Below are 17,555 nucleotides of genomic sequence, written 5' to 3' on the forward strand. Positions count from 1 at the left end.
TAACCACAGTAATAGGTCTAAAAAGCAAATCTGATCTTAACTCTTCAGGCTAAAAGTCCTTCAATGGTTTCCCATTGCTTTCTGGATTTATAACAGATGATAAGGCCTAGGAAGTGGCAGGGGCAATCTCCATTTACCACCACCCTATGTCTTTGAAGAACAACCTAGTAATTTTACCTTTTGTGCTTAAAAGAAAATTCTATAATGTCTAACACTGTACTGTCTAAAAAGTCTGTTAATTTTACATCTCTTACTACTTAAGCATAGGCTAAAACAACTCTAACATAGACCATTCCAACAGTCTTAGTATGTGTCCAGTCCCATTCTCCAATCCATTTTCCACATTTTCTAAAAGGTAAATTTAATCCTGACTCTTCTTGCTTAAAATTCTTTAATGTCTACTCATTGTAATATGATAAATTCCCCAATGCTTCAAAATAAATCCAAATATCTTACTCTGACCCTGACCAAAAAGTGGTCATTTTTATCCAGGTACACATCACAATCACCAAGGGAATTTGTTTTTAAAATACATGTACCTGGCTCTATCCCAGAAACTCTAGCTCAACAAGTTTGTAGTGGGGCTCAGGCATTTATATTTTGATAAAGTACCAGAGGTAATGCAAGTGCCCACTGGGAGAAAGCCGCAACTCCTACCAATACTCTCCCCACCATCACAAGATATCCTCTGAAAACTTCCCATAACCCTGCGCAGCATGTTTTCTCTATCTCATACCGATGCTAATGCTGTTTTCTCTGCCAGGAATGTGCCCTTTCTCCTTTGCTTACTTACCCCTTTCTCACTTTGAAGGTCACTTGTGAAGTTTTCCCTACATCTTCTCTGAGCCCCCTTCAAGCTGAATATCCTAGCTTCCTTTGGCAAAGTCCTTTCACACAGTGTTACACTACTAGACTGTATGCTGCTTGAAGGCAGAGGTCTCGTCTTTTTTATCTGTAGCTCTCACACATAATGCAGCAGCACTCTTGCACATAGTTGGTGCTCTCTAAATAACTGGTAAATAACTGTCCTCAACATTGGGAAACAAAGAATTACTTTCAGCTTTGGCAGAGAGTATTTAAAAACAATTTTTAAAAGTTATCTACAGAACTACTCTTTTGAAAACATGCTATAATAACAAGTAGATTGGTTAAATCACATTTTTAAATTGTTAAAACTCTTAGAACTATTGGATTAGTACCCACTCTGCCTCTCAAAAAAGAAAATCTCAACTGTCCTCAGATGAGGAAAGGCCACATATTTATATCATGCATGGTCAACAAAGCTTTGATCTGAATCAATTTTTTTTCCGAAGTTGATTATGAAGGTTATGGAACTTTTGGACTCACTGGAGACTCCTGGTGTATGGGTTCAGATTCTAGGTTGCTCTGGCCTTCAGCATGCTCATTCAGGTTGGCTGTTTCACTGCTGCTGGTGCTAAGGCTGCAATAATCTGTAGCGCCATTTACAAGAATGCTGTGTGGGCTAATGCACCAATTTAACTGATTATTATGGTTTTCCAGGTCTTTCATTTCCATCAGTTTCATTTGCATCTGTCAATACAAAGAAAGAGTACAAACAGAATTTATTTTATTTATTTTTTTTTAAAAAAATATCTTTATTGATTTCAGAGAGAGGAAAGGAGAGGGAGAGAGAGAGATAGAAACATCAATGATGAGAGAGTCATTGATTGAACCCACAACCCGGGCATGTGCCCTGACCAGGAATCGAACCCCGATCGCCTGGATCCTAGGTCGATGCTCAACGGCTGAGCCACACCCGGCCGGGCCAAACAGAATCTATCATCAAAAGGACATGCAATGTAAAAATGGCTACATCCCTAGACTTGATCAAGGATAAATTTGTTTCCATAAGGAGAATATGCTGGGAATGAAGCATGACACAGAGATTTCAGTAATCCATCCCAGTAAGTCCTCCTCTTGAAATTCCAGTCCATATGGCTTTGCTTTTGTACATCTTCTGACAGCTCTAAGAACTTTGACTCAAATATCTGCATACTGACAGTCCTTTAGGGTATAATTAGAAAAAGAAGGGTCAGGGTATTGGGGAAAAGAGAGCAAAGTGACAGAGCAAGAGAATATTTTGTGGTGAAGCATTAGAAGAGATAAAGAAAGTTGAGGGACAGTATACAAGGCGTTGGAGCCATCCATACTCTTACTGGGAAGGAGAGGAGTGAAGACAAAAGTAATATGAGCTCTGGGATTTCTTACTAATGGACTAGAGCTCTAGGAAGTAGTCTCTGAATATACACTATGCCAAACATGCTAAATAAAAGGCACTAAAAGTTTATTTATCCCAATATCCAAGTGACTTTATACTCTTGGGACAATAGTGGGGCCCAGTGGCATGAAAAAATGCTTATTTATACTAACACCTGCAAAGAAAAACAAATTTACAAATATCTTAAAGAAACTGAGAAGGTAGAATCAAAAAAATGTTTCTTAGTAAAAAGGAATATTCTAATTTTTCATAAAGTGTATATATTTTAAATGACATTAGAATTCCTTTTATTAATGCCTTTTGTTTTAGCAAATATAAAAATGATCTGACATTTCATAAATCAAGGGCTCTATTCACTTGGACTTGTTTTACCCACAAGGTTTTTAAGTTGCTCAATCTGAAATCTGTAATTCACCATAGACCTTTTTTTGGATTGGGAGACAGATGTAAATCTAGCTCTGTCACCTTCCAATTAGGTGATCTTAGCCAGAGTAGCCTCTCCAAGTCTGTTCTTTAATTCAAAAGGGAGTAATAATAACCTGTTATATGAAGAAAAGCATATATTTGAGAGAACTCTATAAAATGTAAAGACTATGTAAATGATGGACGATGTGTGTAAAAGTGCCTAGCACACTGCATTTCCCACTTTATATAGCAATTTTTTCCTCTGTCTCTTTCCACTAATTTGCCCATTTTTTAAAAGTTAAAGACCTTGAGTTCTTTGAGGACAGTGACCACAGCTTTTGGTGTCAACTTTGTATCTCCATCATCTAGCACAATGATGCATACTGTCAGTGTTTAATATATGTTCACTTAATGAACACAAGTACTGTGCTTATAAATTTAAACAGGGGGCATCAGGAAGCATATGTATTTACCAAACTGGATACTACACATTTGTAACACAGAGAATGTGCCTTGTATATTACTAGAGCTAAAGACCAGTGGCTTACATATTTTTTTTACTTTAATCCATAGAAAGAAATAGATTTTACATCCTAACTCAGTAAATATGTATGTATATATTTGTATGGCTCTGTGTATATATGTATACATAAATTTAAACACATATAATACAGACACATAATCATACATAGTTTATATATGATTTCACACACACACATACAATGGTGAAACAAGTTTCACGAATACTTATCCTTACTACATGTAATGTACTCTGATGTTTTCTATTCTCTCCTATTTCATTAAAAATATTTTTTTATCATAACTATTGAATCAATTTCAATACCCACTACAACCTTGCGATCAAAAATTTAAAACCTTAACACTAAAATAATACCCATCATACAGATGAAGTAATAAGTGCTAGCCTATTGAATGTTTAGGACGGTTTGTTCCTCATGGTTATTTCTGACACAATCAGTAGAATCTTGAACAGAACTAGGCATTCTTGTGTCTGGCTCTCTCACATACCTGTCACTAAGCTTGTGTTCTTCCTTAGTCTCTGAGTAAACTTAAGTGATATAAAAAAAAATAAGTCATGCAACACAAGCTCTTTGTACATTGTGCAAGGAAAGTGCAATAAACTATTAGAACACCTTCAAAATATTTGTATAAAGTAGTATCCATCATACAAGAACAAAGATTTAAGGTGCGAGGTTCTTTGCTTTTTTCTAGCTTTAAGTACTAGGTGAGAAGGTGAAAATTCATCAAGTTAGAAAATTTTTCCTCAACTATTCCTTTTTTCAGAAAAGCTATAGTTTAAGCTTTAGAGAGCAATGAAAGTCTCAGGCAAGTTTACAACGAGATTTTCATTTTTACAGACCCATGGGAATATACTGCCCTCTGTGGGAAAGACACACAAGCCACTGAGTAAAATATAAGAAATACGTGTGTTTTTTGTTTTGTTTTTTGAAATTAAAAATTTTTTTACTTAAAATGTTATTCATGATTTTCTTAATATATTTCATTGCAAAACAACCTGTCTTAGAATACAGTATGAGATGTTTTACTCAATGTGCCCAACATGTTTATTCTTAAGGTTTGGAGGTCAGATACAAGGATATAATTCCTTCTACAGATACCAAACATATTCTGGCACACTCGGTAGTACAGTTTACTGAGGCTATTTTCCTTGCTCACAGACACTGTTTTATTTTCTGAATGATAATTTATAATACTGAGTGCTTTCTACTTTTCTTATTTATGTTCCTTCCTTTGAAAGAACTCCCCTTTCAAAAAGTCAAAGAAAACAAAAAGACAAGCCAGAGATTGAGAGAAATTATTTGCAAATCAAACATCTGATAAAGAAATTATATCCAGCCCGGCCAGGCGTGGCTCAGTGGTTGAGCATCGACCTGGGATCCAGGCGATCAGGGTTCGATTCCTGGTCAGGGCACATACCCGGGTTGCAGGCCTGATCAATGACGTTTCTATCTCTCTCTCTCCCTCCCCTTTCCTCTCTCTGAAATCAATAAAGATATATTTTTTTAAAAAAAATTATATCCAGAATATATATTTTAAAAACTTGTAATTCAATAACAAGAAAACCACCTGATTTTTAAAATGGGCAAAAGATTTAAACAGACATTTCATCCAAGGAGATGTATGAATTACTCGTAAGCACATGAAAAGATACTCATCACTAATCATTAAGAAAATACAAATTAAGAAAACACCTTCTAGAATAACTATAATAAAAAAAAAAAATAGACAATGAAGGTGTTGGTAAGAATGAGGAGAGACTGGAATCCTCAGACATTGCTGGTGGGAATGTAAAATGGTACAGACACTTTGAAAAACAGTGTGGCAATTTAAAGTTAAAAAAAAAGTTGAGTCTGGCCAGGCGTGGCTCAGTGGTTGAGCAACAACCTAGGATCCAGGAGACCGCGGTTTGATTCCTGGTCAAGGGTCATGCCTGGGCTTCCGGCTCGATACCCAGCAGGGGTCGTGCAGGAGGCAGCCAATCAATGACTCTCATCACTGATGTTTCTATCGCTGTCCCTCTCCCTTCCTCTCTCAGAAATCAATAAAGATATATTTGAAAAAAAGAAAAAGTTGAGCGTAACTTTACAGTATAACTAACTATTCCATACCCAAGAGAAATGAAAACATGTCCACACAAAGAATTAAATGCAAATGTTCATAGCAGCATTATTCATAATAGCCCCAAAGTAGAAAGACTCCAAATGTCCATTAACTGGGAATAAACAAACACAATACCTATAAATATGTTCAATGGAATACAATGTTTGACACATGCTACAATATGGATGAATCTCAACATTACAGTTTCAGTTTGTTCAAATTCAAAATAAAAGGAATGGGTTATGTCCAAAAAAATAAACACAGCCACTTTCAATGGAGCCAGAGCTGTCATGCCAGAGGTACTGTTTTGCACATCTTATGCCTCAAACCTCTGGAATGTTAAAAAAGGGCAAAATATGGTGTTGCTCAGTGGTTAGTGTTGGCCCGTGCATCAAAGGGTCATGGATTTGATTCCTGGTCAAGGGAGAGTACCTGGGTTGCAGGTTTGATCCCTGGCCCCCAATCACGGCACATGCGGGAGGCAACAAATCGATGTGTCTCTCTCACATCAATGTCTTTTTTTCTCTCTCTCCTCCCTCCCTCCCTTCACTCTCTAAAAATCAATAGAAAAAATATCCTTGGGTGAGGATTAACAAAATGCAAATAACCAAACAACAAAAAACCACAGCAAAATAACCTCTGGATGGGCCTAGGGCAACACTGTGTCCCAAAGAACTGTTTGCAAAGATAACAAGAAAGCAATTATTATGATTACTGGACTGATGACTAGTGGACTGAAAATTAAAAATAATGCTTAAGGGGAAGGGGTGGAGGGGGTTGGGTGGAGGTGGGCAAAGTCGGGGAAAATGGGGGACATCTGTAATAGTGTCAACAATTAAAACAAACAATCAAAAAAATGTTTAAAATTAACATCACAACACTATGTTATCTGCACCAACAGAAATGCCTTCCTTCTACTGATGTAATTGTTCCCCTTCCCCTTCTCATAAATACCCACTTGTCTCCTAATAAAAACACTATATGGGCTTCTGCCTAAATCAGTGTGTCTGAAATAGCTATTCTTATTGATCTCAAATAAATGCTTTTTTGTCTCTCACTCTGAAAGGCTATTTTGAAGTTAACAGCTACATGATTTCTACGCTCCTATCTAACCATCTTACTATCATTCTACAAAATATTCTCCACTCTAGGAAGGCCTGGAAATAACAAAGCAAAGGATCTATATGCTGGACTCACCACAACACTGCACATTTATCTATATAAAAACAAACCTACTAATTTAAAAATTAAAAGTTGCCAAATAAGCAAAACTGATTTCAAAACTAGAATCACAGGAGGAGTAGAGGTGGGGTAGAAGGGGGCAATGGGGGAAAAAAGGGAGGACGTCTGTAATATTTTCAACAATAAAGATAAATTTAAAAAAACCCAAACCCCACAAAATTAGTATCACAAAAAGATACTGGGTTATTATTTATAAAAATAAGCAATACTTAGGTAGCATTTATGTATCAAACACTATACTAAAATGTCTCACAGGTTTTGCCTCATTTTTTTTTTTTTTTATCCTTACCCGAGGATATTTTTCCCATTGCTTTTTCAGAGAGAGTGGAAGGGGGAGAGAGAGAGAAACATCAATGTGAGAGAGAGACTTAGATTGGTTCCCTCCCACATGTGCCCCGACTGGGGCCAGGGATTGAGCCTGCAACTGAGATACATGCCCTTGACTGGAATCAAATCTGAGACCCTTCAGTCCCTGGGCTGATGATGCTCTAACGGCTGAGCAAAACCAGCCAGGGCAGGTTTTGCCTCATTTAATCCTCACAGCAGCCTTGGGAGGTAGCTATATTATTAATTCTCCAATTTTAAAGATGAGGTACCTGATGCTTAAGTGATTCAGGTAGTAAGTGGCACAGTCAGCACTTAACCTAAACCATCTTAACCACAACTCCAATGATTATTATCACATGCACAAAATGAATGATAGCTTAATTTATGACAGATGACAAGAAACCTGTTGGTATGAAATGACTGAAAAATGGATAATAAACTATGCAGACAGAGAAGGAACAGAAGTTGAGAAAGTATTATTTACTAAAAGGGTATGTGAGGGCTCATTTGAGTGTATTTCTCCTATTTCTTGCTGCTGCAAAGACTTACTGAACTGATTTCCTGCTGTGAATCTTGCAGGTGCTGCTCAAGAGGTCCCAACTGGGCCTTCCCTGACTCCACACTCTCCTCCAATTCTGCTGTTTCTTGCTGTAGGCGACTCAGCTCTTCCCTAGCTTTGGCCAGCTCTTCTTCATATGTGGAGATCTGTGATTCTTGACTAGTTAATTCAGCTTTCAGGGATGAGATCTATAATATGGAGGTGAATGAGAAGAAAGGGGGATTAAAAAAAAGATGTCATTAAAAATGGTCCATAATGCAACACATTTATTTGTTTAGTTTACTATTTTGGTATTTTAAATGTAATTTTTTGAGAGAAAAGAGCAATTAGGGAACAAATAGTTAAAGGCACAAGTACCATACTTCCAAATAAAATTAGGAGAAATAGTACATTAAGTGCCCTATTTTCCCTAAAGAGGGCCTGTAATTTCTGGATGAACCATGTTCTATTTCCTTCACATGCTGTGTTGATTAGAGATTGCCATCCAACGACAGCAAGAAGAAACAGAGAATGTTTCCATTTTAAGCCAGGAAAAGCAACTAAGGTGTAGATATGCAGCAGTAAATGGCCAGTCTTTACCAGCTGGGCCTCCTCAGAGCATTTCTTTCTGACTTCCTGGAGTTGTTCCTCCAGCTGGGCTTTCTGCTCATCCAGTTCATCAAGGAGTTCCTGTACTTGCTGTTTCTGGACCTGTAGTTTTTGCAGATTAGTATTCTCCCTTTGAACTTCATCTTGAAGATCCTGAAATACAAGAAAAGGAACATATTTATTCTCTTTGGAGGCAGGGGAAAATTAAGTCAACAATGTTTAAGAGCCTTTTTTTTTTTTTTAATATATCTTTATTGATCTCAGAGAGAGGAAAGGAGAGGGAGAGAGGGAGAGGGAGAGAGAGAGAGAGAAACATCAATGATGAGAGAGTCATTGATCGGCTGCCTAGCCCGCAACCCGGGCATGTGCCCTGACCGGGAATCGAACCCCGATCGCCTGGATCCCAGGTCGGTGCTCAACCGCTGAGCCACGCCCGGCTGGGCCTAAGAGCCTATCTTAAGGGAAAATAAAGTCTTGTCTTATTAAGTATATTGTGTTAGTAGATTGGACTTATAGCTTTAAATACAATCTTTACTTGAGTACCCCCCTTCTCTAGATTCCAGATTTAGCTGTCCAATTTGCTTACTCAAATCTGTCCTTGGATGTCTGATGACTTTCACTAACATGTTGAAAACAAAACTCCTGGCATCCCCCCACCCCCATCTGCCTCATCCTCAATCTTTCCCCTCCCTTTCAGTTTCTCTGGCCAAAAAAATATCTCATCATCTCTGACTCTTCTCTTTCTCTAATATCTCAGCTCCACTCTGTCAGTTTATTTTCAATACAGCAGCCACTGCTAAAAACCGGTCAGATGATGTCACTCCTATAATCAGAACTCTACACTGACTCCCCCATCTCCCTCACTGTAAAAACCAAAGTCCTTACAATAGCCTTACATGATCCCATCTCCCAACTTCATTTTCTACTGCTCTCTTTCCTGCTTGCTCTATTTCAGGTATACTGGGCTCACTGTTGTTCCTCAAGCATGCCAGATATGCTCTCTTCTCAGGTTCTTTCACTGATTATCCCCTCTTCCTAGAAAGTTCCTCCCCCAAGTATCTACATGGCTCAATCTCTCAGCTCTTTCAAGTTTTTGCTCAACTGTTCCTTTCTCAGTGAGGCCATCCTCAGCACCACCACCACCACATCCCTCCCCACCTTTAATTCTCCTTCATATATAGCGTGTAATTTTATTTACTTTCTGTAACAGCTTTATTGGTAACACATGTCATACAATTCACCCGTTTACAGTGACAATTCAATGGTTTTTAATATATTAACAGAAATCTGCACCCATCACCATCACAACAATTTTAGAATATTTTTATAACCCCCAAAAGAAACCCCATACATTAGCAAGTCACTCCCTACTTCCCTCCAGATCACTCCAAATGGCACCAATAGAATTGCTCAATGCAGGGTTGCTACAAACCTTCAAATTGTAAAAAAAATGCAGTATCTGTGAAGTGCAATAAAAGGAGGTATGCCTGTATATGGAGAATTGAAAAATCCTCTTCTAAACCCCAAAGGAAAACACTGGACTTCACATCTGTAATAATATGTCATCTTTATAATTAGGTGTAATTTGATGTCTCTACTTTCATTGTAAATCTAATAAAGAGAAATAAAATTTACCTTAAAAGGGTCACATAATATAAGAAAATGTCTAGGACATTTTCATTTTCATGTAATGAAACTCATCTAATGCTAATTCTTAAAAGCTGAACACAAAGACTGAATCACAGATATAAAGCCATTTATGTATATTTATAGAAAATACAGTAAAAATGTTAATGGCTCTCTCTAGAATGTGAAATTGTGGAGTTTTTTTAATATTTTATAAGATTTCTATATTTTACAAGATTACTACTGACCCATATTACTTTTACAATCAGGAAATATCAAAAAATGACAATTTCCACATCAATACCAGTATCCAGGTATACTTGGCTATTTTAATTTGGTACAGATTTGCTTATCCTGAGACTAATTGAAGGCAGCAAATGCATATCTCCTTCCCAGCCATCTCCTCCCCCCATGACTAGGGCAGTGGTGGCAAGTATTCCTAGTAAACAGTATCTTCCACTAAACTAGGATAATTTTCTCTTTCCCTTATGATAGCCCCTTGGGAAAATCCTCTCCTGAATCAGTGAACGATCTCAGCACTATCAAATGTCATCGCATTAAGTGAGTGAGTGAAGACATTTGCAGATGCCTTCATAGTTAGGCTCTACTTTATTTCTTCTTTTTCCCCCCCAAAACATTTCTTTATTAATTTTGTTTAAATCAGAGTTACTTTCTTATTCATCATTCCCCACCCAGTGTGTGAGAGTTGTTTTCATATTGTGTTGTATAGCTATAGAAGTCACACATTTTTTATCTTGCACTTTCTTTATGTAACATTTATTTCATTCTTTTGTAGTTTATATTTTGGTTCCTCTCTTGCACTATTAGTATCAATGAATTTTTCTCTTAGAAGAGACCTTTGTGTTTAAGGTGAACCTAAGACACAGAGGTTTAGGATAGGCTGACACTGAATAACTTAAGGGCTTTGAAGATTTATTTTTCAGATGATATTATCACAACTCTTACACATTAAATAGGGTTTGTAAAACTGGGCTTCATTTAAATCTCCTGCCCCTTCTATCTTAGCTGTTCTGCTATTATGATAATTTAGAAAAGTGAAATGATGTAACTAAATGCATTAATGAAATTCATCTAATGCTCCCCCCCACACACACAGGTTCTACATGAAAAGAAACTAGCTTCATCAATAAAAACTTACCTGGGCAAAACTTGCCTCAGCAAAAATAATTTTACAAGTTGAATTAAAGATCCCTGCAAATTTTGTTTATAAGAGAAGAATCCTATGTGATCTAAAATGATCATTCACATAACTTTTCCTTTTTCTATTACACAAATTTTACAAAAAATTTTAACAGTACAGTTAACTAAATGTTCCTTTAGTCATTCCTCCTATCCTACTCCCTTTCCTAAAAGTACCACTGGTCAGTAGTTATGCTCTATTTTCCATGATCATGCTCTACTTGCCTACCTGGCACCACCAACAGCTAAAGAGAGGAGGACAACAGCACGAAGTGCACAAGACTACTGAGATACAGTGCCAAGGTTTGTTTTAGAAAAATACCAAAGCTAGCCACATCCAAGGTTCCTTATCCAGGAATGAAGGGATCATTGAGCTGGCATCTTGGCTTTATTTAAAAAGAAATTTCAAGGAAACTGTCTTGTTTCTAGAAATCACACAAGTTAATGAAAATGATAAATTCATCCCCACCCCTACACACCCCATGAAGTACTTGGGGGTAATAAAAGTAATATTTTTAAAAATACATAAAAACTGTTAGTTATATTAAAGAGTAAAATAATTCATTTTAGCAACCCAAGTCAGTTGTACAACTAAAGTAACTTAAGTAACTAAGCCTATAAAATACTAGCAACATGAATATGTTTGCATTTGTTTCATATAAAATACAGAGTAAAAAATAAACAAAAGGACAGTAATTTATGAATAAAACACTTAGTTATATTTAACTGATTAAAAAATTCTACAGACTAAACCAAAACTAGAAATAATTAGATACATTCAATATGTTGGCCTAATTCTCAAACTAGAAGTTACAGAAATATTCTTAATATAAAAAAGTATCAATTGTACAGCAAGATGTTTAAGTCAAGAAACAGAAAGGAAATCTATTAAACTAGGGTGGGTATTCGAAAACCTCACTGACAGCCTGCCTTTATTTCCCAATCATATGCTTCCCATCATGTTCTAAGAGCATTATCTCTAGGAAAAGAATGTTGAGCTCATGTATCTAATTTTATTTCCACCCAAAATAAGTCATCCCTCTCCATCTAAGAAAAAAGAAACTAAGCGAATTAAAATGTTTAAAAAATGGACAGTTACTATGAATTACTGAACCTTTATTGATAAAATATAGTGATTGGGAGCTTCTTTTGCATGAGGGTAGTACGAACACTATGAAAAAGTCTGAGTCTTCATGACATGTACTGTGCTACTAATCCTTTCTGTCCGTTATTTCCTGGTGGGTCTTGTCCTGTTTTTAACTTTGCACTCAAAATTGAAGTTTATTTATTTCTGTTGTCAACTGCTTCCTTAAAATTACCTCCATTTAACAAAATATTTTTTAAAAATTGATTTTAGAGAGAGGAAGGGAAAGGGGAGAGAGAAAGAGAGAAACAGAGAGAGAAACATCAATGTGAGAGAGAAACATGGATTGGCTGCCACCCTGATTGGAGATCAAACTTGCAACCTGGGCATGTGCCCTGACCAGGAATTGAACCTGCTGCCTTCTGGTGTATGGGACAATGCTCCAACCAACTAAGCCAAACTGGCCAGGGCCATTTAACAATATCTTAATCAAATACAGTAAAAGAAATGATCTGAGGTACAATTTCTAAGCTTAAGGAGCTCATAATACAGGCTAGAAGATATTGGAATCTATATACACACACGTACTCAACTAGCACAGCATGGTAACATACTGGACATGCCATAAAGTGGATACACACTCCTGTGGAATTTTCAACACAGGAAAGACTGGTATCGACTGAAGGAACAAAGAGGAAGTTTAAGAGAAATAGTGGGATTTGAGTTAGGCTTTAAGGTATGAATGGAATCCACATATGCAGGGAAGTCGGAAACATTTTAGATTGCAACAACAAAAGGTCTATGAGTGGGAATAAGAAAGAGAATGTGTAGGCACGCAGTTTGGAGGCAGATAATAAAATAGTAAGTAGTAAAAGAGGAGTGTTTGTATCTTATCTTTTTTTCTACCTCCAACATACCCATGAGGTATGACATTCTCCCGTCATTAATAGTGGCAGTAGGCAGCAGTAAATATTTTCACATCTGAGAGTCATGATACTAAAATTAGCTTAAGGCCCTGGCCAGGTGGGGCTCAGGTGGTTAGAGCATCTTCCCATACACCAAAAGGCTGCAGGTTCTGCTCCCAGTCAGAGCACATACCTAGGGTGCAGGTTCGATCCCCATTTGGGGTACATACAGGAAGCAACCGACTGATGTTTCTCTCCTCCCATCTCTCTCTCAAAAATCAATGAACACATCCTTGGGTGAGGAATAAAATAATAATAATAATAATAATAATAATAATAAAATTAGTTTAGGAAGAAAGACAGGAGGATGGGGTAAGCACTTAAGCTCTGACTTTCAATTTTTTTTTTAAATATATCTTTATTAATCTCAGAGAGAGGAAAGGAGAGGGAGAGAGATAGAAACATCAATGATGAGTCATTGATCAGCTGCCTCCTGCACGCCCCTGACTGGGGATTGAGCCCGCAACCTGAGCATATGCCCTGACCAGGAATCGAACCCCAATTGCCTGGATCCTAGGTCCATGCTCAACTGCTGAGCCATGCCCAGCCAGGCTGACTAAATTTTTAGATATTAGGTGATTAAGGGTGGCAGTAGTGAGAAAGAAAAACCACTGGGAGAAAGAAGAAAGTTCTAAATTGAAGCCTTTTCCCTCCAACATAATGAGACTCATTTTAGACATATGGACTTTGAAATGATAAATACCAAAATGCCTAAGTGGAGAGGTGAGATTGGTACTCAGGAGAATAGAGGGCTGGATAAATACTTGGGAGTATCAGCATGAGGATGGCAGCGGGTAGCCAAAAAGAAGGAAGTGGGGGAGGAGCAAGTCTGTCAGTCCATGGCAAAAGCAACAGAAGCAGAGGTAGAGAGGGAGAAGAGTATCTAGGACAGTGCAAGCCAAGAAAGCAGTAATCAAGGGATATGGCCTTAAAATTGTTGCTGATCCTGGGCAGAACAATTAAAGCACAGTAGTAATTAAAAGCACAGTAGACTAAATAGGGTTATTGAAAGGATAAGAAAGGAAAAAAATAGCCACACAAAGCAACAAAAATAGAAAAATGTAGGTTGGTAGCCAAAGTGATAGCAATAGCAAAAGTAAATAAATATGTGAAGGTATTTTCAAATTGGTGAGTTCTAAGTGCAGATAGTCCAATGCAGAGCTTGACAATGAAGGGAGAGTAATAAGGAGATGACAGTAGGGTACAGAATACTACTACTAACCAGAACACCTACTGAATTTTTACCAGGTGCAAATCACTCCATGAGACACTTTACCTGCATTATCTCATTTTATTCTTACAGCAACTCTAAGTGTTTGGTGTTTTTTTGTTTTGTTTTTTAAATATGTTTTTATTGATTTCAGAGAGAGGAAGGGAGAGGGAGAGAGAAACATCAATGATGAGAGAGTCATTGATCGGCTGCCTCCTGCACGCTCCCTACTGGGTGGGGATGGGGCCCACAACCCAGGCATGAGTCCAGACTGGGAATCAAATGGTGACCTCCTTCCTGGTTCATGGGTTGATGTTCAACTGCCGAGCAACACTGGCTGGGCAATGTCTGGTGTTTTTATTATCCCATGTTACAGAAGAGAAAACTAATGTGTAGAGTAGGTAAGTTATTTACTTAGGATCAAAAACCAGAACCAGTAACTACATTCAAGTTTGTCTGACACTAAGTTGTTCCTATGAACGTCTATGCAAAACTGAAGAAAGCAGACATATGACAGTGAATTTCTAAATATTTTCTGACTACTCAGAAGAAAAATTTTAATAAAATTGTATGCAGACAGTTTCAGGTAGAAGAAAATGTAGGTCTACCTTCTCTTAACAACAACAACAAAAAAGCCCAAGCCATAAACATTTGAGATAGAGTGACCTTCTCCCCTTGGGTCACTATGGGCCTAATTTCTCCACAGAATTTGATAAACTAGCAGTGTACCTCAAATGAGTTAAGAGAGTGGTCATCTCATGAAATTAAATTTGAAGTTAAGCATTGGCTTGGTTTTCAAGAAAAAAATCTTGAACTGCAAGTTTTCAATAAGTTGTTCATGAGACTACAGACAGAAAACAAAAATTTAGAATTATGTAGATTTTCTAATTTTACTGAATTAGGAAGACTATTAAATGCAAAACAAACAAAAAATAACTAATCTTTTGGCACTTTGGTCACACATAAAGAGACTTTGAAAGTTTGGTTTCTGGCTTAAGATATGAGCTCATATAATAACTATCTGTGACTTTATAAATATGGAGAAAAGCAAGAACACTCAGAAAGGCCAAGTTTGGATTAGGCAGACACTCACTGGTAGGTCAAAATTCCCTTCCTTCTCCCCGACCTCAATGCTCTCATGTTGGCATTTCTCATTAGCATCTACATTAGGAAAGTGGGGTCAGAAAGAAGCAGTGATGTTCACATTCTTTGATTGGGCTACTGATTAAAAACTCCAGTAAACTGGCTTTTGCCAGAGAAATTAGAAAACAAGCACTAGGAGTTACAATTACTTACAGATTTTAATTATCCATGTTATTACCAATGGGTAAATCAGAGTTAATTCAATAGGTAATAAAATCTATGTATTACTTCTGATAAGTTGTCTCATGCTTCAGAAATTGAAAATGATCACTAAAATGAAAAGTTTTAATTATTTGTAGATGTCAATTATCCACGTCATCTTAGTCTAGTGTCTCATTACCATGAATAACACAGAGACACCTATATTGGAATGGAATGAGTAATAAATCTACTAATGCAAAGTTTTAATCCAACATTCTTTCTCAGTGAACTTACGTTTGACCATTACAACTTGGCCAGTGCCAACCATGCTCCAAGATGCCTTTTACTTACAGCACCCAATGCAAAAATGCAACAGTTTAGGCTTCCTATTCCAATCTTACATCTGGATTTAGCAAAACTTAAGGTTTAATGTATACCTTACCATCACCACTAAGTAAAGAAGGATAAGCAAATCACAAAGAAATTTTGACTGATGACAAAACTATAATTATAAGAAATCAAATATTCAAGGATAGCCCATTTAGCCTAAAAGGAACAATGTAAATTTTAGTATTTGTCCAAACTAGCTATTTAAATTTACATCCTCAAAAGAAGCAGTAGGAAGTACCAGCAGATATACACAAATAACAAAATATTGTCAGTCATAAAAACTTTGTACTTTGAAAGATTATCTGGTTAAATTTAGAAGCTGTCCAAAATTATATCAGCAATTGTATCTATTTCTTCAGATTAAGAAAACTTTTGTAGATTATTTTATCTCCTATTCTTATACTATTTTCAGCAATAACTGTTAAAGTCTATGACTCTTTTGCATTTCTTATAAAGCACAAAAATAATGTAACTGAGGTAACCCCCCCCATCTCATTACCACAAAGAGAAAAATATTAGTGATGATCTCGACTTCTGCACCACCCTTAAGAAAATCCCAGTGTACATAATATGAGCATCAACTTCCAACAAGAAGTCTCCCTAGCTTCTTCCTCAATCCCCTCGGTAAATCATTCTCCCCACCCTCGCACAGCCCACCTGGTAAACAATCTCTTGTGAGTGTTCCACATCAGAACAAAACAATGGATCTAACCATTTAGAGCTTTCACCCACTTAAAACTGAGATAGGCAGGAAATCCAACATACAAGTAACATGTTAAGAAATGCCTGTCCATGAGCTTTTACTAGCAAATGCTACCAGTGCTTTTACATCCAACCTCCTGTATGTACTGGTGCAGCATTCAGGAAATGATGCCCCAGTAACAATGGTCACATGCAATGCTTACTGTTCTAACTGCAACACTACCCAATTTTCTGTATTTTTAATGTTGGAAATACCCTTTTTGTATCATTTCCCAATCAGAAACTAAGGTTTTATTGTCCTGTCTGTATTATTTATAAAACGAAGCTACTTAACACAGCACTTAGTGAAAATGAATTAAATCTCTTTTTGACAAAGTTTAAGATATCCTGGCTACTAAGCAACTTATAAAATATTATTTAAATTATTCCATGTAATTTCCCACCCTACCAGTATTATGAGAAACAGTCCTTTAAAATACTAGGTCTCTAGCTAACAAAATCTCACATCTGAAAAAGCAATTTGCCTTTTCATGATGGTGATGATAACTTCACTCATTTGATTTTATTGGTGTAATAATATTTACATCATAAGTCATTCAAACTTACCTTTAATGATATATTATGCAGTTAAATATTATCTTTAAAATACTTTCAAAACTAGAAATTTATGCTGAAAAATACTGCTTTCTCATTGCAGTGTGCTCTCTGCAGGCCACAATTCAGAGAAAAACAATCATTTCACAAAAGATAACTATTTATATCACATACCTAATAGGTATTCCTTGACCTATTCACCAACACCACAACTATCACATAGTAAATGACCCTATATACTTAAAATATATTCTCCTAAATCAGATATGGAATACTGAATTTCACAGCTCACATACCTGAACCTCGCTTGTCCTCTGCTTAAGAGTGTCTTCTTTCTCCTTAAGGTCCTGTTCCACATTATTCTTTTCCCTAGAAGACCAGCAAACAATGCAAGAATATTTGAGAACATCAGCTACAGCCGGTATGGTTATCCAGCCTCCTAATCCTGAATCGCTTTTTAAATACATAGTGAAACATTCAATTTTTAAATGAAGGGC

General features: G+C 36.7%; 1 protein-coding gene across 3 annotated transcripts in view; it reads right to left on the minus strand.

The window, feature by feature from the left end:
- The window catches only part of EPS15 (epidermal growth factor receptor pathway substrate 15), a 94,729-nt gene that overhangs the window by 24,518 nt on the left and 52,656 nt on the right, over nucleotides 1–17,555 (minus strand). For all 3 annotated transcript variants that reach the window (XM_087820423.1, XM_087820422.1, XM_087820424.1), the window contains exons 13-16: nucleotides 17,355–17,427; nucleotides 7,995–8,156; nucleotides 7,406–7,603; nucleotides 1,348–1,551 (exon numbers count right to left, since the gene is read on the minus strand). In XM_087820423.1, the coding sequence (XP_087676549.1) occupies nucleotides 1,348–1,551; nucleotides 7,406–7,603; nucleotides 7,995–8,156; nucleotides 17,355–17,427 (637 nt within the window). The remainder of the gene's footprint in view (nucleotides 1–1,347; nucleotides 1,552–7,405; nucleotides 7,604–7,994; nucleotides 8,157–17,354; nucleotides 17,428–17,555) is intronic.

Source organism: Miniopterus natalensis, chromosome 9, assembly GCF_054644295.1.
Source record: "Miniopterus natalensis isolate mMinNat1 chromosome 9, mMinNat1.hap1, whole genome shotgun sequence".
In the NCBI taxonomy this organism is placed as follows: Eukaryota; Metazoa; Chordata; class Mammalia; order Chiroptera; family Miniopteridae; genus Miniopterus; species Miniopterus natalensis.